The sequence below is a fragment of the Populus nigra genome, chromosome 6 (assembly GCF_951802175.1).
Source record: "Populus nigra chromosome 6, ddPopNigr1.1, whole genome shotgun sequence".
NCBI classification, from domain to species: domain Eukaryota; kingdom Viridiplantae; phylum Streptophyta; class Magnoliopsida; order Malpighiales; family Salicaceae; genus Populus; species Populus nigra.
Genome location: NC_084857.1, coordinates 8037088 through 8060707, shown reverse-complemented (window position 1 = coordinate 8060707; position 23620 = coordinate 8037088). Strand labels below are relative to the sequence as shown.

Genomic DNA, 23620 nt, shown 5'->3' with positions numbered 1-23620 from the left:
TCTTTTTTCGAAGTGAAGCACATTAAAAATACTAAATGACCTTGGAAAATATTGTAGTTCTAAACTTAGTGATATTGTTTTTAAATTTGGAAAAAAAAATTTTAATTTCTCTCTCCTCCCTTGAAAATTATAGTTTAACCCTTTTTGTTTTTGATATTTCAACTTTAGTTCTTATTTTTTTTAATTTTTAATTTTTTTCTTAGCTTTTTTGTAGAAATTTTATTTGTTTTTAATTTCATCATTCCATTTCAATTTGTTTTATATATATATATATATATATATATAATTTTATCCTTATTTTTTTTATTTCTAATTTTCTTTCATTTACTCTTCTGTAAAAGTTTTGGTGATTTTAATCTCATTTTTCATTCCAAATTGATGTTATCATGTTTTTCAATTTGATCCTTATTGTTTTGATTTTAATTTTTTTTCTAAATCTTTTGTAAAAGTTATTATTCTTTCAATTCCACCCTTTCAATCAAAAAATTATTTTTATTTTTTTATGTTAATTCTTTACTTGTTATTTTGATTTTTTTTGTCCTCTAGCTAAATTGATTTTTCTTTTCCATTTCACCCTTTATTCAAATATAAATTTTATTTTATATTGCAATTTTGATAATTATTTTTTCAATTGCTATTTTTTTTTTTAATTAAAATTTATTCTTCAATTCCATCATTCAATATTTGATTGATTGAGAATTGGATTTTAAGAGTCTTTTAAATAGGGTATTGCGGGTCTATTGACTCCGATTACAAATTGAAAAAGTTAACATAATTTTTTTATTAAAAAAATACTTTACAATTACCTTTATTTTTTTTTATCAAGTTATTCTAATTTTATAATCTGAACCATAAGTTTGACATGATATCTTAAGTTTGCTCAGCCTTAATTACTAAGATTAGAAATTTATTATGTTAACTCGGATTGATAATGATTTTTTTAAAATTATTTTTTACCCTATTTTGTTTTTTCATAAAATTGAGATATATTATTTATCTTATTTAAAAAAATATTTTTTTCTCCAATTATCCTAATCACTTTTCCTTTTTAGATTTGATGATCCATCTATTCTCATTTCCTAATCTTATAACCGTCCCGCCGTTACCTAACCCATCGATTAACCAAACAGGAGGGTCAATAGTTAATTTCACACCGTTAAACACTCCCTTGACGGCAATGTAGTAAGAAGTGGGGGCTACTACAGGGTTAGTCAACAACGGCGTGTAGCTTATAGCCTTATTCTGCTTTGGTTATCCTTCTTCAAGGAAACGACGTCGCGATCGTGAGATAGCTGGTTGGAAGAGGAGAGAGTGTGTAATCCATAAGGCAATAAGAAAAACTGTGACAAAAAAGACGGCCTAACTGAGAAGAGAACGAAATCAGCCCACTGACCAAGCCCATCACTTCATGGGCTCCATTAAAACTCGACCCGGTACACTCGGACCCGAGACATGAAACCCGCACCCGAATGCTAGGCTCCTGAGCTTCATTGCTCTCCCGGAGCTTGTATTCAAGGTGGTGGTTTCTTTAGAGAGAAACCCAGAAGTTTTGGACCCATCAGAGTAGACGTACTCGTATCTACAAGAGCTGTGAAGGCTAGTGTGGTTGCAGGGATTGGGGTCAGGTTGAGGGACGAGTTGACACAGAGAGCTGAGACAGTGAGACGGGGAGAATGTGGGGAGTGGCGAGCGAGGAATGTGGATCCGGGTTTGTGGGAGGAGCAGTTAGTTTTGCAAGCAGAGCATGTAACCCAAGTGAGGTCGCTGCTGGTATCTGCAACGAGAAGGAGGGTTTGAGGTGGAGAGCCGAGGCGGAGGGACAGGAAGTATTGGCCAGAACCGGAGGAAGCTCCGGATATTAAGGGGGATTTGAGGAAGGTGCGGTGGTGGTCGTGGCAGCGGCGTTGGTGGAGAAGAGATAGATGGTGGATGTCTGAAGAGAGGGATTTGAGTGGGGTAGAAAATGGTGTTTTGTTGTGCAAAGAGAGTTTTAGGTATTCTGTAGTAGAGGTGGAGAGATCTACGAAGGCGAGGAAGGGAAGGAAGAAGAGGGCGAGAGACAACATTATGTTCTGTAACTCTGTGTGTTGTGTCCGTGAGAGAGAGAAGAATTAAATGGCCGTACTGCAAGGTGTCGTTCCGTTACTGTTTCGGAGATAGAGACAGTGATATAAATCTATTTTTAAAATTGTAACTCGAGCTTTACTTCGGATTAATTTCTATTTCGAAAATTAAATATGGGAAAAAAAATTTTAATTTGAAATTTGAAATTGTTTTTAAATTTGGAAAAGTTTTCTTAATTTTCCTCGCCTCCCCAATCCTTTTTGTTTTTATATTTTAACTTTTTATAAATATGTTTTTAAAATAACTTTATATTTTTAATACATGATATAAGAGGTGATGTGTTTCAACTAATAATATTTATTATTTATTATTTTTAAAATATTATTATAAAAAACTTATAATTTTAAAATTATTCAGGATAAAAATTGTTATTATTATAGTTTTAAAACTCATCTTAGAGATTGATCCGAAATAAAGCTCGAGTTACTTATCAAACTCTAAATCATGGGTTGAGTTGATCTAAGTCGGTATAAGAATCAAAATTATTTTTATCATAATTTTAAATTCGATTTGAAAATAGAATCGGGGCAAGGTCTATGTTATAAGGGGGGTTGATCGTTGACCCAAGTTAACGAAATGAAAAAAATATTTATTATCATAATTTTAAAACCCGACTCAAGGGTAGACTTGGGTCAACATAAAATAAAAATGGTTATTATCACAATTTTAAAACTTGATTCGAGAAGTCAACCCAAGATAAGACCCGGGTTACGGATCAAGAAGGTTAATTTAATAATAAAAATTGTTATTATCATAGTTTTAAAACTTGATTCAGGAGTCGACTGAGACAAGGTTTAGGTCATAGGCCGAGAGGCTCAACACGGGTTGACTTGAGTCAGTATGTGGATAAAAATAATCATTATTATAGTTTTAAAACTCAATTTAGAAATCAACCCGAGGTAAGGTTCAGATCACGAGTTAGGAAAGTCAACCCGACTGACCTAAATTTTTGTTAAAAAATAATCAAAGCAGCGTTGTTTTGACCAATTTTTTTCCCAAAAAAGTCCACAGGTTTTTGACTTGTGTTTTATCCCGGGTTGACCTAGGTTTTTTACCAAGTCAGGTTGAGTTAATCATTTCTCTATTTTTTTCTTAAACTCGGATTAGTCTAAGCTTGAGATCAACTAGTCAAGTTAGTCCTAATTTTATAACTAGGTTTATTATAATATTATTAATTTCAACACTCAATATAAAAATAAAATAGAAAAAATAATATCTAATTATTTTTTTAAAATATATAAGTTTGATAACAATACATATTAAGAGTAAATTAATTTTTTTTTATATTTTATTTTGTTTTGCCCACCAATAGCAAACATAATACATAAACAATTATTTAGTTCTGTACATTACTATCAAACATAATTTTATATCTGTTTTTTTTTTGTCTTCATGTCTTCTATTTTAAGATAATAACCATATATTACCTAGTTCAATTAAATTTGGCTTTAAATGGGCTTATACTGTAATTAAAATGGCATTTGTGTTTTTTTTTCTTAGTGATGGAAAGTTTTATGGCATTGATAATATTTATACCTTATTTGTTTTCGTAGTTAAAAAATAGTTTTTGTAAAGATTTGATTTGTTTTTCATTTTAAATTATTTTCTGTGTATTTTTATATTATTTTGATATGTTGATGTTAAAAATAATTTTTTAAAAATAAAAAAAATATTATTTCAATTTATTTTTAAGTAAAAAATATTTTAAAAAACAATCAAAATAATATTAAAATATTTCATAATACCAAATGAACTGTTAATTATGTTTTTTTAAATAATAAAATTAGTTTATATAATATTAAAAATAAATATTTACTCCATATTGAAATATCCTCGATTTAGTTTTTTGCTCTAAAAATTCATTCGATTCTTATCAAAATTTCTATTTTTTTCCTGCCAATCAACATGTTAATAATACTTCAAGTAATAATTGATTACTTTTGTTAATTACAAGGATTATATCTATATTTAACTCTATTGTAAACGGGGGATGTACAAAGTTGAAGAGAGAGGAGAGACTAGAGAGCTCATGGGAGGTGGGGGGGCGCCAGATGCCTTCTTTTTTTTTTTACATTGTTTCGCGTGACAATCAATTTGTGGGATTAAACTGGTTAGGAAATCATGATTTGGATTTACCATCCGACTAGTCATCTACCTGCGCGCGCAAATTTGTGAGTACGATATTTGGACAAAATGATTTTTTCCTGGCCATTTTACCAGCCCACAGGGAATTGCCACGTGGAAATCAAGCTGGAACTGCTATTTTTGTGAGCATCTGGGAGGGGCTGGAGTAAGGAATGGTGTGCGTGGTGTCGTGGTCTTTGAACTTCGGTGGGGAATTTCTGGGGTGGACTAATTATTGCAGAATATGCACACCATAAAAGCTGCAGCTAGCTAGACCTTTCTTTCTTTCGTTCTTTCTTTGTTTTTCTTTTTTCGGGCTAGAGCTTAATTAAGAAATACTTTGCTCAAATGACCTTTATAACTAGAATTTGATCTGCTCATATCCTCTTTTAGCTGTGTATCTTATTGCTTCTCGATCGGGAAAACAGAGGGCTGACGTCTTGTGTTCTAAGGGATCCATGAGTTATTCTAAAATCAAAAAGGGTTTTCAGCCTGCTACCTTTAACTGTGGGGTTGTGATGGAGATTTACTGCAAAGCTTGATTTTCAGTGGTTTTTGTGCTAGCCTCCTGGGCAGAGCATGATTGCTAAAGAGAGTAGGATTCCATAGATCAAAAGGTCAAACAATTAATAATAATAATAAAACAGAAGAACTAAGGGCTTATTTGATATCGTTCTCCATTTTTTTTTTAAATTTTCAAAACAAGAAATGAAAACTTATTTATTTTTGTTTTCTGTTTTCAAAAAAAAAAAAATAACAAGAAGTTCTGAAAAAAAAGGGTTTTAAAATTTTTTCAAAACTAGTTTATACTCTTTTAGCACATGTTTTCGAAGTTAGATCGGGTTCAAGAGTTGGAAAATAGATGTGAATCATGCCTGGGGCGTCAAAGATTTAAGAATGGGACATGGTTCGGGCCACCAAGGACTGAGACTGAGTTCAAAGAGCACACAATCAAGCCAAGGGGTCAAGTTCAGAACTTTGAGGATTGATCAGTTGAGACTAAATACAAAATTAATTTTATGGTATTGTACTGAGATTAAGTCTATGGTTTCCAGAGGTCGGGTCGTGGACACCTAAATCTTGAGCTTGAGAAATCTAAGGATTAGACACGAACTCAAAATAACTCAAACATTTGATTGAAATTAGATGCATTTTAAAAAAACTACAATAAAAAACTTGCAATCAAACAAACTCTCATTTTTTAAAAGAATTTAAAAATTCAAGAAAATAAATAAAAAAATAAAAAACAGAAATGATAGTAACTGGTACCTAAATAAATGTTACAGAAATCTTATCCAATTAACTAGCCATCATGCGAAGAAAGAAACCTAGCGACTCACTTTGAATTCATCAGTCCCAATCGATATATATATATATAAAAGTGGTCAAATCACAAACAGGATTCATATTATATGCAATTCCAAGAGCCAATCCAAGTTATATAGCTAGAGTCTAGAGAGGTGCTTCACTTATTGATTAATAGTTGGTGTCTTTGTGAGTGTGTGGAAGCAATAGTGATTAGTGGAGTTTATATGCCTTCAGGTCATTCAGTGATGTGGACTCGTAAACTAGCTGGGGAGAAATAAATAAATAAAAAAAACTGGAAACACTCGGCGTTCCCTCAGCAGTATTTATGGTTCCAGCTCTTCTGTTTTGTTTTCGGATGCTTAGTTTTGAATGTCTAGAAACAAAAGGCATAGAATTAATTTATTTGTTTTTGATTTTTTAATTAAAAAATCATAACCAAAATCACTATCACAATTCTTAAAAACCATTATACTATTTTTATTTTGACAGCTGGTCATCAATTTCTTACATGTTGAAGAACAAAAACAAAAACAAATAAATCATTTCCGGTTTTAACAAAAAGAAAACAGATAATGTACTTGCGGAAATGTATCCACAAAAAATAAGTCGTATATATGTAGCTAGCGTCTCCTTCTTGTATTCTGCCTAGGGCCGGCCATGGGAGGCTGCGCAGAAATATAAATTATAAATAGAGATGTGTTATGATGGTGAATGAAAGGAAGAGAAATGACTCCTTTTCCTTCCTCTTACAAGTGGACACATCATTTTCCATTATATCTTAAGTCATTCATGTGTTCACCTTTTTGGAAACAATTTGTTTTTTTTTTTTTTTTGAGTTAACATGCATGATAGTGCGAATAAATGAGGAGTCAATTGATCATAATAAATTAATGCAAAGAGGAATTCAAAGCCAGCATTTCAAGACTATGGTGTCTTATTAGGCATTAAAGACTTTAGCGAAACTATTTTTCCTTATGATCGTAATGGCAAGACACCTCACATGTCATATGAAAGTGTCTGGTAACTGTATAAGTGATTGTGATTTGCTAAAATTATTTTTATTAGGTAAAAAAGTCACCTTGTTTAGGAGAAACTTGACTAGTCGTATTGCTAGGGCTTTCTGAACAAATCTCTTTTTTACTCCTTATGTAATCTTTTTAAATTCATTTTTGATCATAATACCTACTCATTTGATGATAGATAAAACTAATCAGGGGTCTTAATCCTTTCAAGATTATGTTATGACATGTTTAGGATTTGGTTTATGCTAAAAAGAAATGGATCCACCAATATATTTTGACATAAAAAAATTATATTCTTATGAATGGCTCTCCAATGGAAGAACTCTATATGGAAAGAAGGCTTGCGATAAAGAGACTCCTGATTGTTGTTTCATTTCAATAAAGCTGTTGAGGAACTCAACAAAATGCTAAAAAAAGGTTGTGATTTGGGACTGATTGAGGATATCTGTTTTGGTTAGGATCAAATGAATACTACTCATCTTTAATTTGTTGATAACACACTCATCTCTAGTGCATACAATTTTTCTTCCCTTCAAAGCATGAAAAGAGTTCCACAATGTTTTGAATTAATCTATGGACTGAAGGTTAATTTCCATAAAAGATTAATTATTAAAATTGATGTTGATGATGCTATTATTTCTTCCACTACAAACAATCTAGTGTAGAAAAGAGGGGCTGCCATTTAAGTACTTAGGTATGCCTGCTGGAGCATCTTCATCTCATACATCGATGTGAAGGCCTATTATTCATGTAATTCTTTTCATGGTGTATGGAAAGAATTGGTTCCTTCAAAATACTAGAGAAGTAATCTTGGTTAGACGAGGCATTCTTGAAGCTAGTGATGCACTTTGTCCGCTTTGTTTGGCGTCCGAGGAATCTGTGGATCACCTATTTATTTATTGCCATAATTTATGGTGCATTTGGTCGAAATTTATTGATTGATGAGGTTTATCTTGGTGCTGCCCAAAAAATATAGTAGCCTTATTTCATCAATGGGAATCTCTCCTGTTCAGGAAAGTACTTTGGTTTATATTTGGCTTCTTCAAAATCAATTACACTCTTCAATCATAAACAACATAATTATGATGCCATCTTTCTTCTAATTCTAACTAGATTATGTGCGTGGATAAAAACTTTATTCTCTGATTTTTTTTATTGTGCTATTGATTTTTTAATCTTTATTGATGGTTTGGTTTCATGGTCAAATAACAAGAGTGCTAGAACTCTCATTTCTTGATCTCCCCCTGAATCTCATATGATGAAATGAAATGTTGACGGTTCGCAATCCTAAAGACTTGGTGCCGAGTTTTTTCTATGCTCTTGTTGGGATTAAAGGGACTCAAATGAAATTGAGTTGCTAACTATGACTTTTTAACAACTATTTTTTCGCAAGATGATTTTTTTTATTCTTAGATTTTGCACAATATTTGCTTTTGTCTCTTTTTTGCCTCTTTTTTTGACGTTTTAATTCAATCTATTGCTTATAAAAAAAATTTTAATGTCCAGAAGTTAATATTTCAAGGATTCTTTCTCCATCTACAACGTTTCAATTAATTTGATCCTGTCATGCGAAACGATTACAGTAGGCACGAAACCCTGATATAAATCATATATGAATATTTGACCACAGCCTTTAATTTCTTTTCGAGAAATAGAATAGTCGACCATGCTATATGCATAGTTTAGTATTGTCTTTTTTCTTTCACCGTTTCCTTGAAGGATTAGATTTAATAAGTTCTAACATTTAGCTTTTTTTTCCCCTTCCAGTACAATTTCTTGGCTTATTTGATCAAGCTGCTTGGGGTGGCTTTAAGTAACCTAAGGCCGACTTATAAAATCAAAGACGCGTAAAGAAAGGAGCACGTTTCACTTTACACTGTGTAAGGAAAGACCCCACGTTGTGAAGGTAGTTTTAATAATGTGAAGATTGAATTATTTATGATCATAATGGTGAATATTAAGTTGACCATCCTTTTTTTTTTTTTTAATAGTCGAAATTTTATTAAGAAAAAAAACTACAAAGATAATAGCTTAACTTACATTAGATGAACAAGTAGAGAAAAGGAAAGCATTAAAACTGTTGCATGAAACAAGGGAGAGCAACAAAATAGGAACAAAACAAAAACCTAAGAAACCAACTTCTCCCGACTAAACATTCTCTAAATTAAGGTTTAAAGAGTTGGAATCAAGCCTCAACCATAAAGCAATACTTTGGCGCACCATGGAGAAACAGATTTGAAAGTTGGGGCAGTGTCATTAAAAATAACATCATTTTGGTGAAGCCAAAGATTCCAAACAACACAAGAGAAAAGAAGCTCCCATGAGAGATTCTGCTGCTCGCCTTTAACCATAGAGGATCATTGGTAGCACATATCATCAAAAGATTTTGGAAAAACACTACAAACACCCCGATTAGCAAGCAATTTCATCCATATATTCCAAGTGAAGTGGCAGTGAATAAAGAGGTTACTTGTAGATTCCAGGCTTTTATTACAGAAAGCGCATCTTGACTCTTGAAGGGTTAGGTAGTCATGCTGAAATAGAAAATCTCTTGTGGTTACTTTGTCTTGGACAAGGAGCCAAAGAAAAAGTTGCATTTTTGGTGGGCTTAGTTTTATCCAAATAGAAGATTGGAATGGTTTGGCACCACCATAGAGCAGCTGGTCCATTATTTTGGAGTTGCACTTAAGTTGACCATCCTTGAGACATTAAATTACATATTTTTATGATCCAATAGTTTTTTTTTCAAGTATTTGTATATGATTTACTTCTGTTGTGGTAAATTTCTCATTTATTTCTATTCTCTAAGATCCATCATTAATGAGGGATAATTAATATGTTATTTTGAAGATTTTTATACACTTAGAGATATAGAGAGATGAGTATCCTTGACCATAATATTTTATATTAAGGGTCACAAGAAAAAAAAGACAAGCGGAGTCTTTTGGCCCAATACAGGACCTAAAAAAATCAACAGTTTAGTATCCACTTGGGCTTGGCGAGTTGCTGATCATAAGATGTCAGGCTTAACAAGCCAAACATGTATATGTGTGGGCTCAATGTGTAGTCGTTGAGCCCAAAAATATCAAGTTATCATTCTACTTTTGATTTTTTTAAACATAATTTTTAAACAAAAATAATATATATAAAACATGTTGATATATCAGTAATAAAATGATATTTAAGATGATTTATAAGACATCATAGATTAGATTCTTGTTAGAAGAAGTGATTGAGTTGTTTGTAAGGAAGGATAACAAAAAAGGGTTGGAGGAGATCTGGATGGGAGTGGTATCATAGGATTTAAAATCTCTCTGATATTGAACAAATTTGGTATATGATAGAACCAAATGATGTTAAAAGATCCATAACAATTGATGCCTGGTTGGTATTTGTTTGTATACTGTTTAAACAAACCTAAGTAATTTCAAGATTATTCTTTGGCAGGTGGAAGGCGCTTGACAATTGAAGAACAAGATAATTGTGGATTAACATTTGGAAACAAATTAAAATAGCTGGGATAAGCTCAGGTAAATAATCACAAAAGAATCGTACCTTGTTTTTGGTCTTTTTTTTCTTAAAAAAAATAAATTCAACAATACAAGATACAGTCAGAGAAATGAAAGTGACATTTGGTCTCCCAGTCAAAAGAAAATTTTGCCCATCCATGGTGGTAAAAGTAACTTTGGCTCATTTTTACATGCCTAGCTCTCACTCTGCTGCTTCACAGATATCATTACTTGTCCTTCTTCCCTCTCTCTCCCTAGCTAGGTTTCCTAGAGGTGGCCATGTCTATTGTCTACTCTACTCTGCTACTCTCATAAGCTCCTCAAAAAACTTCCTCACCTTTCAATCTATTTTTATCTTTCTCTGAAAAAGAAAGAACAAGAACGGTTCCTATCAGGCAACCACCTGTGCCCACGTGAATTGTTGCCAATGAAATGTGGGCTGGCTCTTCAGTTTCGTACACTTAATCACTATCAAAGCTAGCTCCTATTATCTGTATCATTTCTGTGTACCGTAGCAACAATCACAAATTGCACTACTACTACTTCTACTGTTCTATATTTCGGAAAGAGATGAAGATAAAGTTTTATCACCCATAAACAGAGGTTCCTTGGGCTAATTTTCCTTCAATCTTGCTCCAATTTTAGAAACGCTAAAAGCACTCCAAAAATAGCTCTTCAAAAGAAATAGTACTGTTCTGCTATGTTTTCTTCAAGTAGCAGTTTCAATCCCTTTCAATACGAAAACCCTACCATGATAGCAAGCACTTTAGCTGACCCAGAAAACCCTAGCTCAATAGAAGACTATTCTCCAACGTCGTTCTTGCAGCACTTCCCTGATCTCTTTCTCGATGATGATGATTTGCTGGTAGGTGAGCTCTTATCACAACAACAGCAGCAGCAGCAGCAGCCGGGAGTTTTTGGGTCTAATACTCATGTTTTGGCAGTTGAGACTCAGGAGATTAACCCAGTAGCTTCAAACGATGAAAGTACAAGAAAGTTCACTAATAGCAAGATGAAAGGTAATGTTAATACTTCAAAGCAGCCAATTCGTCAACGGCGAACAGGGAAGAAGGACAGGCATAGTAAGATCCATACTGCTCAAGGGCCGAGAGACCGAAGGATGAGGTTATCACTTCAAATTGCCAGAAAGTTCTTTGATCTCCAAGACATGCTCGGCTTCGATAAAGCAAGCAAAACTATCGAGTGGCTATTTACAAAATCAAAGGCCGCGATCAAGGAGCTCACAGATACTGTTCCAAAAGTGAGAAAATGCAGTAGTACTAGTGCTGGCAAGAGTGTTTCTTCCACTTCTGAGAGTGAAGTTGTATCAGGTATCAAGCTGACACCTGACACTAATGGAGACAGGAGAGTGATGGAGGCAAAGAGTGACTCATTAGTGAGCAAACCTAAAGAGAAAAGGAGCAAAAAAGTGCACAAACCAGTTTTTAATCCTGTTGATAGAGATTCTAGGGAGAAAGCAAGAGCAAGGGCAAGGGATCGAACAAGAGAGAAAATGAAGAACAAAGGCATAAACAAGTCAAGTCAGTCTTCTCAAGCAAACCCTGACAATTTGGAAAAGTTTGGGTACTCTAGTACCCTCGAATATGGTGAAAATTTGGCTTCTGGACGCCAAGAAATTAATTCTTCTGTGAAGGTAGTTGATGAAGAAGAAGAATCCAACAATCATCATCACTTGCTGCCACATCAAATGGATCATGTCAGCATCATTGACAAATTTTTTGGGATCACAAATTCACCAAGATCATCTTCGATTTTCGATTTTTCTGAGAGTGTTGAGGTTCCAAGTGGGGCTACTTTGAAGGATGAGTTTTCAGGGTTTCCTCTGAAGTGGGACGTGACAAATGGTAGAGTCCAGTATAAATATAATGCACTGCCAAACATGAAGCTACCATCAGGTAATGTTCAAGCACAAAACCCTAATGCAAATTTCATGACCACCCCGCATGCCCTAGAACCAAACTTAAGTACAATGATCATGACAACATTAAACGCCCATGTTGAGGAAAGCCCTAATTCAGCTTTCATGAACATGCCAAATCCCAATGAGCAAAATCCCATTTCAATTCTCAAGACCACCACCACAATTGACAATGGAAACCAATTCTCCTCCAGTCACATTTTTGCCAGAGACTATGATCGCTTATATTGAAGTATCTAAAACCTTGTGTTAGTTGAACCGACAAGGTTTGCTTAGAGAGTTGAACTCATGTCCATTGAATCCTTTTCTAAATGGTGGAAGGAGAATGAAAAACTTTATAATTTCTTTCAGAGATCGTAAGCATTTCTACAAATTGGGTTGATGTATGAGTAAGTCTTCACTTTCGTTTTTGTTAGCAATGTGTATGTGCATTTTGTGTTAGAATTAATTTTGAAACCTACATTCAAAGTGATTTTAGTTATTTTAGGTTTTGGTTATTTTAGGTTTGTAGAAAATCAATGATATGATTATTCAATATCTAGAACTTTTTATAAACAATATAAATGTGTTATGAAAAGCATTATAATCTAAGTACAAGTCCATAAGATTTCTTCTCTTGAAAGAGTAATATGATATAATGAATAGTCTTCCACCATGCTTCCCTACCCACCTCTTCCCCTAATACCTCTTCCCCTAATTTTTTTTAACAGATGTAGGTGTAAGTCTTCACATTCGTTTTTGTTAGCAACGTGTTTGTGTATTTCGTGTCAGTATTCATTGTATTTGCTATATTTTGTTAATCTTCCTGCAGCTATGAGATAATTGTCCAAAAAGGCTACTAAACAGTGCTAAACGAGTTCAGCATAGTTGAACTATATATAGCTCGAATCAGAAATCAAGTATAGCTAGAATCAGAAAATAAGCAAAGGCTACATGAAAGTTCAGCCTATAGAATACATGATATTTTTCGGGGGATTTTTATCAGCATAATTTCTATGTTCGTGAAGACGACAATATTTACAGCAAAATCGCAACGTAGATCCTGCTTTTCTCTTGTACAAAAATTTAAATCACTTCAAAGTTATGAAGTTGACAAATAGCAGTTGCCGAGAGAGAAAAATCCAGGGAAAAGTTGAATAAGCATGCATGCGTAAATATTTCAGACGCTTTTTATTCTATATATTTATGTCTAATCTGGGGTGAAATGGAATCATCTGTAAAGATAGAATTCCCACAAATTTCAACTTACATAGCTGGGCTAAACACAATGTTCAATAATGTTGTCCATTTTTGGACTTTGATGTTTCTTAGAGTAACAAATGGTGACGATTTATCCCCCAAAGAATTCTCTCAGTAACTGGAGATTTTGACAAAACACCAATTGCCACTAAACACTAAATTAGATACATTACCTATTTATTATCTTCTATATATATACTAGCTAGTTAAAGAACGAGGCAGCATTTATTTTTTTGCTGGGAATGAAAAAGGCGCGCATATATAGTGGTCTAACGAAAGCTTTTTTGGAGAGCAGCATTGGTTCACGGGTAAGAGAAAACCTCAAGTGTGGTTCCCAGGTAACCAAAAGCCTTTATATGGTGTTTATTTCGGGATCTTGCAATTTCCAGGAAGCAATATGGGGTACAGCCTGATAGGATTTTATAGTGTAGAATGAGCAGAGTTGCTCTTCAGGATCTTAGGGAGTAGTTGGGGGATTTAGTAGAAAGATTTTAGTGTTTATGGGTTAAGTTGAAAGTAGTGTGATAGTTTAGGTGTTTAGTTAATTTAGTTGTGAATAAAAAGGATTGAGAAATAAATTGAAGAACCGTGGGATAGAAAGAAGAACTCAAGTTACTACGACTTTGTAGTATACAAGGCAGAAGCTTTTATTTATAACTAATGGGTGCCCGGGCTGTTTGTAGCAAGGTTTCACCGACTTAAGGCACTCTTGCACAAGTGTTTAACAGCTGCCTATCATTCTAGATTTACTACCTCCATATCTAGATAAATATTCTAGATCGTTTGTTACTTCTGTACAAAGCTAATATCAGCCACAATTTTCACCGGTCGACTCACTCTAGATTAGAATTCCATCTCTTCGAAGTCTGCATATATCCAGCATCTTCATAGAGCTTCTATTCTAGAACCATTTCATCAAGTGCATTAATAATTTAACACGGCCAAATGGCTCCTAGGTAAATATATTTTCATTTGTACCTTGCCAGATTTCCATTTCTTTCAGCAATTAGGCTCCAGCGATCAGTATCATGACTAGTAGTATGATTGAAAGAAGCAGAACTGTGAAGAAATGGATTTTAAATTCCATATCAAAAAAGGTCTTACTTAGATGCGATTACTGAAACCAGTAACTTTATGACCTTTTGTATCTGGATCTTGCTTATAGTGCAACATGAAGAAATCTAAACTATTGAATCATATAAACAAGCAACATAGTGTTCTTTCCACTGACATGAAAGTAATATCTCATTAATTGGTAGACACAGCTGTTCAGAGCTTAATGTTTACTTGAATTATGCAATTCTTCAGTTGTTATGTATAGATAGATCATCAATGTTCATGCTAGATGAGCTTGGAATGGCACGACATGATCTGGGTTCTACAAATAATGAGTTTGTTGATCTATATATAATGCATATTGTTTGAAGAAAATAGAAAAGTACAAAATGGAGCCTTACTGGCCAGAATTTTGGTTGCACATCATTTAGAATGATACTGTAACTATGTATATAGATATTTCGACTAACTACTAACAATCAATAATTCATGATTCAACATATGTATCATAGCTGATGAATGATAAAGTAACGAAGCTCTAAAATCACACACATTCGAGCATTAAGTACACTTGAGGAAGACTTGTTTACTGTCCAAGGCTAGCACAACAATGCTCAAGTAAATCAAGTAGTCATGATAAATACATTAACTATATATCATTTTCACAGTGAAATATGTTACTTTAGTCAACACAAATTCACACAACATAATCCATATATTATAGGTTACCAACTTGGTGAAAACTCAATTATACCCCCCCGAGCCCCCCCCCCCCCCACACACACACACACACACACACCCCACCCCCGATATGCCAGGAGATCGATACCATTTAAAAGCTCTAAAGGAGAAAAGAGGAACAGTACTGCATCAAAACAGCAGCAGGGGTGCCAGGAGATCGATACCATTTAAAAGCTCTAAAGAATGAAATATCCAGCGAGGAGAAAAGAGGAACAGTACTGCACCAAAACAGCAGCAGCAAGCTACGCAGAGGCAGAGGCAACATAGACAGTTTTGCGAATGGATTACCATTCTCTGATAATAAAATAGTATCAGATGCAATTACAAATTGTGTCAGATTTAAGGTGGGAGATGATAAGACTACATCTTTCCTGAGAGGATTTTTGGGTGGGAGATGGGCTTTTAAAATTATAATTCTCATGTCTATTTCAGTATTAGTTAAATGGAATATGGACATGAAAGCTTTATTTGCATCGGGGATTATTCTTTTTTTAGTAGGAACAGGCAGAAAGTTTATATATTATTCTAGAAGGAATGCACCTTTCAAATCGGAAGATTCAAACAAGGATGATAACTACTCGTTCAAATTCAAATTGTATAGTTTTTTTATTGACAAACTTGTTTTTGGAGGGTCTAGTCATTTTAAATTTATTGCATAGCTTAAAATAGATCCACCCAAAATACAGATAGTTATGTGGTGATCGTTCAAAATTAACTTTCTACATGTGACTTTCTTCCTAGACGCTGGTTTTTACCAGTAGAGCAATACAGATTTTCATTTTGTGCTGTAGAACGAGAGACTTAAAATCATTTGTTATTCAATTGTTCTAGTACTTGGTAATTTTGGGCAAATTCTTATAATGGTGGGGAGTAAACTGTGCATCCCTCCGACTCTGAATTTATTAATATATTAGTGGTTTTTTTAGTGAAAGATAGATTTCAGTTTCAGGCTTGAAATATCTTTTTTATTTGCATAGCGTAGAGTGTTTGACTCATAAAAATTGATCTAGTTTTTAACAATGTGCAGTCAAATTGAGATTTCAGTTTCTATTTGATCTTGCATGGACTGTTGTTTTGGCTAAAGTATAGTGAGTCTAATTTTAGCTAAACTAGTAACAATCTCATTCGTAGGACATATAGTATTCGAATATGGACAAATATACATAACTAATTTAATTTATCTATGCTTTTTTTTGTTCTACTCTTCTCTAATTTGTAATGCAATCATTTCATTTTCCTCTAAACAATGATTTAATTTTTCAGAAATTATCTTTTAAATGACTATTTTTTAATTAATACACTTGATTATTATAAAATAAAATAAAAATAAAAATAAAGGACACAACAAGCAATTATGCAGATAGTTGCAGTTCAAGAAACATTTTTGCCTGAACAAAGAACTCCTATAACGAACACCATACAGGCTTAAACCAATAGCAGAAAAGGTAAAGTAGTAGCTCATACCAATTAAATCTCCAGATAACGAAAGACAACGATTTCGCTTTAATTTTCCTTTAATGATCTTGGCATAATTAAAAAATACAAGCATTTGTGAGTTCGATGTAAAATTTATTATGAATTAAATTATATAAGAAAATTCAAATAGAAAATGAATGTTTGTGAAAAATATAGATATCATTTAATAGATCTTAAACTTTCATTGATCCAGTCACTTGGAATCCCATGGATGGATATATGTTCTTTATAGTTCTCAATAACTTTTACTTGGAGGATATATATATATATATATATATATATATATATATATATATATATATATATAAACAGAATTAATCGAAGTCATTTAAACTGGCTTGAGTGTGTGTAATGACAATGATAGCGAGAGTGCTAGTGAAATTATGAACAGTAATATAATATCCACGTTTAGTTCGAGAGAGTAAACAAGTGACAAATTAGGAAAAGTGAATTCAGGTTGCCCAGATCAGAGCATTTAAAGCAGTAATTGTTACGCCGTCGTCGTCTCCTCAGATTATCATTAAAGGTAGCAAATAGTGTTGTGTAAGCGGTATTGGCAGCGGGTGGCTCCCGTACGCGTACCAGCTACCACGACTAATAAATTAAAAGCCTGCTGCTAAATATTGCGAGGATGCAGTTAGTTGCCTGTTCATTGGCTGCTATCTAGCTAGCTAGTAGTTAATATAATAATAATAATAATAACGACTGGTCAAGATGCATGCGGTAACTCTCCGTCCTCCACAGTTTCTTTGCTTGTCTACTGAAAGATTGATAATAAGAAAAATTGTCTAGCTATTTAATGGATCTTTATGGTTTTAGATTATCTAATTTTGCTCCCATCCAGGTGTTTGTTTATTGATATTTTTTTATTCCCTTCATAATTGTTTTTTTTTTTAATAAAGATCGGAAGGCTGTTAATTTTTAATTGGTCGGAGAAGACTGATATTAATTGACAATCTTGAATAATTTATTAATGAGAAATGGTAATACAACTTGCTTCTTTATTGATTTATATTATTGAAAGAATCGATTATTGTTTGGAAGATTTTTTACACTGTTGGTGTTCTGAGCTATAATTTCTTGGAATGGAGTACGAAAACAATTATTTGTTTGTATTTAATTTAATAATATTTATGTTTATGTTTTTCTTTCTTATAATTTTTTTTCCCGATTCCATCTATTAAAAATGTATTTGAAAAGGATAACATGGAGACTCTAAAAATGAATTAACATAACTAATCTATGATTTTTTTTGTTTGATAGTTAAATTAACTTTGGATTAGTTTGTATGTCAATTGAGACTAAGGATAACATGGCTTAATTATAATTTGACAGTACCACTCATGGTTGGATTATATTTAAATTATGAAATCAATCATTTTTTATTAATTCGTTTTTTTTAATACTTCCATATTATACACGGTGAAATTTTATTAATCCTAGATTAAAAATACCATATAAATTGCAAGGAACCATGGGTATTCAAGTATCTAATATGTGAGGCAAACATCATATTACACGTCTATTTTTAAATTCAAGATTTAAACAATACGATAATTAATAATAAATCTGATTCGTGCAAAATGCAATAAAATCATGATATTAAATCAATTAACATAATTTATTGGTGATGTTATCATTTCTGCAATTAATTAATCCCTGCTACTTCAAAAGCTATTATCTAATTGCATGTAAAATTAAACATGAAACATGAGAGAAGGGAGAGATAGACAAACTAATAAACAATGAAGATCGATCGAACCAACCTGAAGTACTTCTGTAAGCTGCTGGTTGATCTCCTGACAATATTCTTCTGGGAGTTTAACATAGTTATAAATTAAACCATACTAGTATATGGGAAAACTCTACAAAAACAAAGATGATCATATAATTAGAATGGAGTAATATAATTAAATAAATGTATAAATCAAACATGAAAAATTACTAACGATGAAAAGTGGTGCACCATAATATTGATCGAATAAGCACGCCAAGGAAAGAGACAGCTCATCAGGCGATCCTGTTGAAGCAAAAAGCCCGGAAAAGAGAGGACCTCTGCCATCTGCAAATTCCATTATCCATAAGCATCCATTATTGGAGAGAACTGTGAGAAGAGAAAGTATGTGGTGTTGTTTATGCGTGAAGCCAAAAAGAAAGAAGCCTCCTCATTCTGTTAAATTGAATTGGAGACGAATGATAGGCTAGTAAAGTCAACAGCAATCACTGACAGCACGTACCTGGCATATCACTGTATGGAGTATTTTTTTTATAAGGGTCACTTGATTTTATCTGATTCTTTTGGCTCAGTTGCGTGATCTTATAGTAGTGTTAGGTGCACTGCTTACAGTCCGTGTAGCATAGCCTTGTTGCCGGTTACGGTGCTAAAGCTGCATTAATTGCTGTTCTGTGACAAAGAATCGTGCTTGTGCAGGATCATTTCTTTTCTTTCTTTTGGTTGAGGGGGAGAGTGGGTAAATAAGCCAAAAAGAAGTGTGCAGAGTAGATTATGGATGGAGAGATTTAAAATGATGATATCTGTCTGCTTCGTTTGCTTGCTTCTTTTATTTTTGCAGCACTACTGTGCAAAGTTGATGATCCGGAATTTATGAATTGAGTCCGTGCAGTGTTTATTGTCCTGATCCGGTGTCTACGCACATCTGCATTTAGGGATTCTGTAAACTATACAGTTACCAAATCTTGGAGGGAATAAAAGCGCACAGAAAACTGGACAGAAACTGTTGTTTGAAAGTATCCCTACACTGCTGCCTGACAAAAAATCTTCCTTTGTCAATTATAGGGTAGTGCACAGGGAGAGTAGTATGTATTGGATGATAGAAGGAAGTCATCGTCCCTGTTTGATTTTTAGTTTTCTTTGCTAACTTATTTCATTGAGAGGAAATGGAAGAAATTCTACTAAAATATGGGCCTTCGGGCGTGGCATGCAGGAAAAGGAATGGTATGAAATGGCTCTGTGCGTGATCTCATGTTTTGTGGTTTCCTAGATTCTTTTAGATTTTAACTTACCCTCCAAATCAGTGAAAAGTATTGACTGCGTATTTTATCAATGGCCGATTACTCTTTTTGACATGATCTACCCCAGAGCAGCTGTTTGTTTGAAACATGTTCAGGTGTGCCCACAACTGAACACAAACAGGGGAGAGAGAAAGCTTTTAAACATTTTGAGGCACGGAGATGGCCAATTAAATGAACCAATGAAGTAAGCAAGAGTTTCAAAATCTCTTACTACATTGGCTTCCCTACCCTTTCCAAGACAAATGAAGAAAGAATATGACAATGGCCTCAAATTACAATTTACAGGTATACAACGAATCATTTTGGGAAGGATGACACGGATTAATAACCATTAGAAATGCAATAAAAATGAAATATACGCTAGTTGATCGTAAAACAAATGAGGTGGGAGAGGGAAGACAGCCAGAAATCTTTTGATAACACTGTCATTTCATTTCACTATTGAAACAAGTGCACACGACACTGGTTATACATCCAATATACGGATCCCTAGACAAGAGGGGCCAGGGGAGGGAAAAAGACAAGCCAGGCAGTAAGTTCGTATGTACAAAGATCCAGAGCCATTTACACCAGGCAAAGGATGGCCCAAAAAATAAAAGTCCTATCCAAACAAGGTGATCTAAAGCCTTAAGATGAAAAGAATCGGCTCTTTCATAACATCGGGGAACCATCGCTAAAAAAGTCTGGCACTCACGGAATTTTGCTTATGCCTGCTGCCAGAAACAGTACCCTGTGACCACGATGATGGCTTGAATCCCCCCGTTAGCAAATTAGAGGCTGCAGAGGCACTGATTTTCCTTCTCTTGGATTCTAGCTCCAAACGTTTCTTATTGGACATGGAAGAACCAGATGACCCAGAAAAAATTGAATCAGCACTGATCAATGCTCGCTTATCCTTCCTATTTTTGTCAAACTTGGAAGAGAACTTCACATGAGCTGCAGAGGCAGCATCTTCTTCAGTTGTCGGAAGCAAGCGTATCCCAAGACCCATTTTCTTGGAAGTGGCCTCTTCTTCAGCAACTCTTTTCTTTTGACTCCTCATTTGGGCACGAAGAGCCTTGTTGAGGGAATAGTCATCTAAATGCCTGGCATCTGATACTCGCTGAAGACGAACTAGAATGGGTTCAGCTTCTTTCTTCTTCTGCAAATCCTCTTCCTGATGTTCAAGACGGTAAAATGGATCAGCAAGCTTGCCTCTCTCTGGAAAAAAAGAATGAAGTCAAGATGTTGGGTCAAGGAAAAAAGGTTTATGTTTGCATGGCCAATAAGAAATGACGGACTGGTATTCCATGCAGACTTGCAAAGCAGTATTGTAATTTCATCAGAGTAAATACCAACCTTCATCAGCAGGGAGAGCAAATGTTTCTGCATCCTCAATATCAAACTCCTCATTTTTTCGTTGAGCCCCGCTAAGAATCACATACTCACAATTTTTTGGATCTGTCTGGATAACAATTTCATGTTTGCAGCATGCAGATTTCATGGTAAAGCTCCATATCTGAAGAAAGCAAGAACAAGCCATTAAGAAAAGAGATTTATAAAAATTATATAAAAATAACACACAGAATCAAGTCGACCAGCAGCTTTCAAAATTGATTGGAAGATGAGCTTTTCTGAGGATTTAAAAACAACTATAAACAGGACAGCATGCCAACAGACTCGGTATCCTATGTGTGTGGTACAAGCACACATGCAGGAGTGCACAAGCAAGTAAATGAACCATTTTCACACATACAAGACACCACCATGGAATAAACTTGTTTGGTGCTAGGAGATGGCATGTCCTTCGTGGACTAAAATCAAGCGTATGCGAGAATAACATATCAGCAGGGTCTGTGTGTGTGTGTGTGTGTGTGTGTGTGTGTGTGTGTGTGTGTACAGATGCAGGAACATATGTGTGCTAATGATTGCAAGTGTGTATGTTGCACACGTGCAGATCATAGACTGTGCTCCTTTGTTGTGCTTCTAGTTTTCCATGCAAAATTATCAGAAGCATTTGGAATCAGTTGTTAAGAGTTACCTTTGTAGAATAATAATTTCCCACTTGCTTTTTCTCTGCGTTGAACCGAACACCCTTTGCAATCATAGAATTGCAACCACCACACCATATATTGAAGGGCATTTCAAACCTGAAAAGCAAGAAAATTACGCCATACAATTAAAGGTAGTGGAAATTGGGCAGCTAGTTAAGAAACATTTAAAATACCTCTTATATAGGCTTTTCATCTGCATAGTGATCAATTTGTGATCAGCAGTTAAAAACTGTTGAAAAAGAACTTCGGCAACAGTATCTTTTTTTATGTTTTGCTCTCATTTTCACCCTCTCCAGTCATCACCATAAACCCAAATCAAACATCACCATATATTTATTACTTTTCACGGTTACAAAAATTCCGTATTTCATATGAAACATTGTCAAACTTTCATCAAGTTAGATGAATTTAGACTAAGAAAAAATCTTGAATATATTGCGATAACAACACAAAAAAGGGGATTTTCCAATCAAGATTATTTCTTTAACCTGAAATGCTCTATATCCATGCTTTCCTCAGTTATTCAGTTAACCCCATGATCTGTTACTAGAGCAGAGAAACAACTAACATTTGATTTAGCATACATATTCTCCATTTTCCAGTCAAATTACATCTTTTACTGATGGAATTTCTTCAATCCTAACCCGTACTAGAATCGGCAACTTCCTCTGCTAAATGTGTGCATAAAATATGAAAATTCGAGACAAAACCACAATGCATACCTTATAATCAAAATACCCTGGTCCAGCTTTCTTGCTCTCTCTCTCAAAGCATGTTGCCCATGAAATTTGTTCAACCCACCCTGAAAGGGGAAAAAAAAGAAAAATCAATGTCAGAATCCCTCTCTGCTCAGAAATTAACTAATTTACAATACGATAGAGCCCGGTTTCGGTACCTTCTTCGGGGACCATTCCGGCGGGTAGTAAAAATTATCTGCTCTAGCTGCCGCAAGCGAAGACTGCAATAGATCAACAAAAAACAAGTTAGAATCGTAAGGAAAAAAAAATCAAGCTCATAAGTGAATTCAATTAAAATCATGAAAATTTTTTCATCGAGGAACGAGTTTACAATGATAGAATAGAAATCGAAACCCTAAATTCAAATCATTAACGAAAAGAAAATACAAAAAGAAACCCTAATTCTGAGTATTATAGAGAGACATTAGCGTACCATTTTAGATTTTGGTTATAGAAATCAAGATCGACTTGTCTAGGCTTTCTATCAGGAATTTGTTTTTTCCTTTTTGCAAAACATTCGATCCTCTCTGTGTGTGTAAACGCGGTAGTTTATTTACTATTTATTGTACATTCTGTTGGGTTCGTACGCGGTTAAGAATCATATTTCAGGTCGGTTTTTGGTTTGGGTCAACACGTGTCGGCCCAATAACTCTGGAACACGGGCTGGGACATAGTCTAGCTTTGTTTTTTTTTTTTCTTTTTCTTTTTTTGAATTCCTAGTGTTATTTTTTGGGTGAGGTAATTAGGTGATATTCAATTTAGATTAGATAATTCCTCTTAGAAAAAATAAAATAAAATAAAATTAATTGGGTTGAAAAATTGATGGACAACCTCCCACCTAATAATATTGGATCTCACTGTAATAACATTATATATGTCACGTGCATGTAAATACTTACGATGACAAATTTTAAAGTTTTTTAGTGATAAGATTTTTAAATATTTTCGGTGAATTGCTTCTCTATTCATGGAAAAAAAGGTTTTATTATGAATAGTTATCATAATGGATGGGAAGAAAGTAACGATTTCTCATTTTAAATTAATATAAAATATCATTTTATTTTATTTACATCGATGAATTTAAATTATATAACAGCGCAACATAAAATTAATCTTTAGTTCAAATAGCTCAGTAGCAGTTTTCCATGATATGCGTTGGATGTGATTTCATAAACTTTTTTGAAAAAAAAAATATGGGTTCTGGTTAATGAAAATATTCACAAATTTAGATTCACCTAATTATAGTTAATTATCACTGTTGAAAAGAAAAGAAAAGAAT

General features: G+C 33.9%; 2 protein-coding genes and 1 pseudogene across 2 annotated transcripts; 1 reads left to right on the top strand and 2 right to left on the bottom strand.

Annotated features, from left to right (window-relative positions):
• Window positions 1-964: 964 nt before the first annotated feature.
• On the bottom strand, window positions 965-2066 carry LOC133696032 (aspartic proteinase NANA, chloroplast-like; annotated as a pseudogene).
• Window positions 2067-10787: 8721 nt separating this feature from the next.
• LOC133696601 (transcription factor TCP12-like) lies at window positions 10788-12257 on the top strand. Its single transcript, XM_062118825.1, has one exon. It carries the CDS (start codon window positions 10788-10790, stop codon window positions 12255-12257), a length of 1470 nt encoding a protein of 489 aa, XP_061974809.1.
• A 7725-nt stretch (window positions 12258-19982) lies between these two features.
• LOC133696264 (uncharacterized) lies at window positions 19983-22905 on the bottom strand. The gene is made up of 6 exons (XM_062118404.1): window positions 22775-22905; window positions 22500-22562; window positions 22327-22406; window positions 21592-21700; window positions 20910-21069; window positions 19983-20771 (listed from the first exon to the last, which is right to left on the bottom strand). Exons 1-6 carry the CDS (start codon window positions 22775-22777, stop codon window positions 20245-20247), a joined length of 942 nt encoding a protein of 313 aa, XP_061974388.1. The 5' UTR covers window positions 22778-22905; the 3' UTR covers window positions 19983-20244.
• Window positions 22906-23620: the final 715 nt, after the last annotated feature.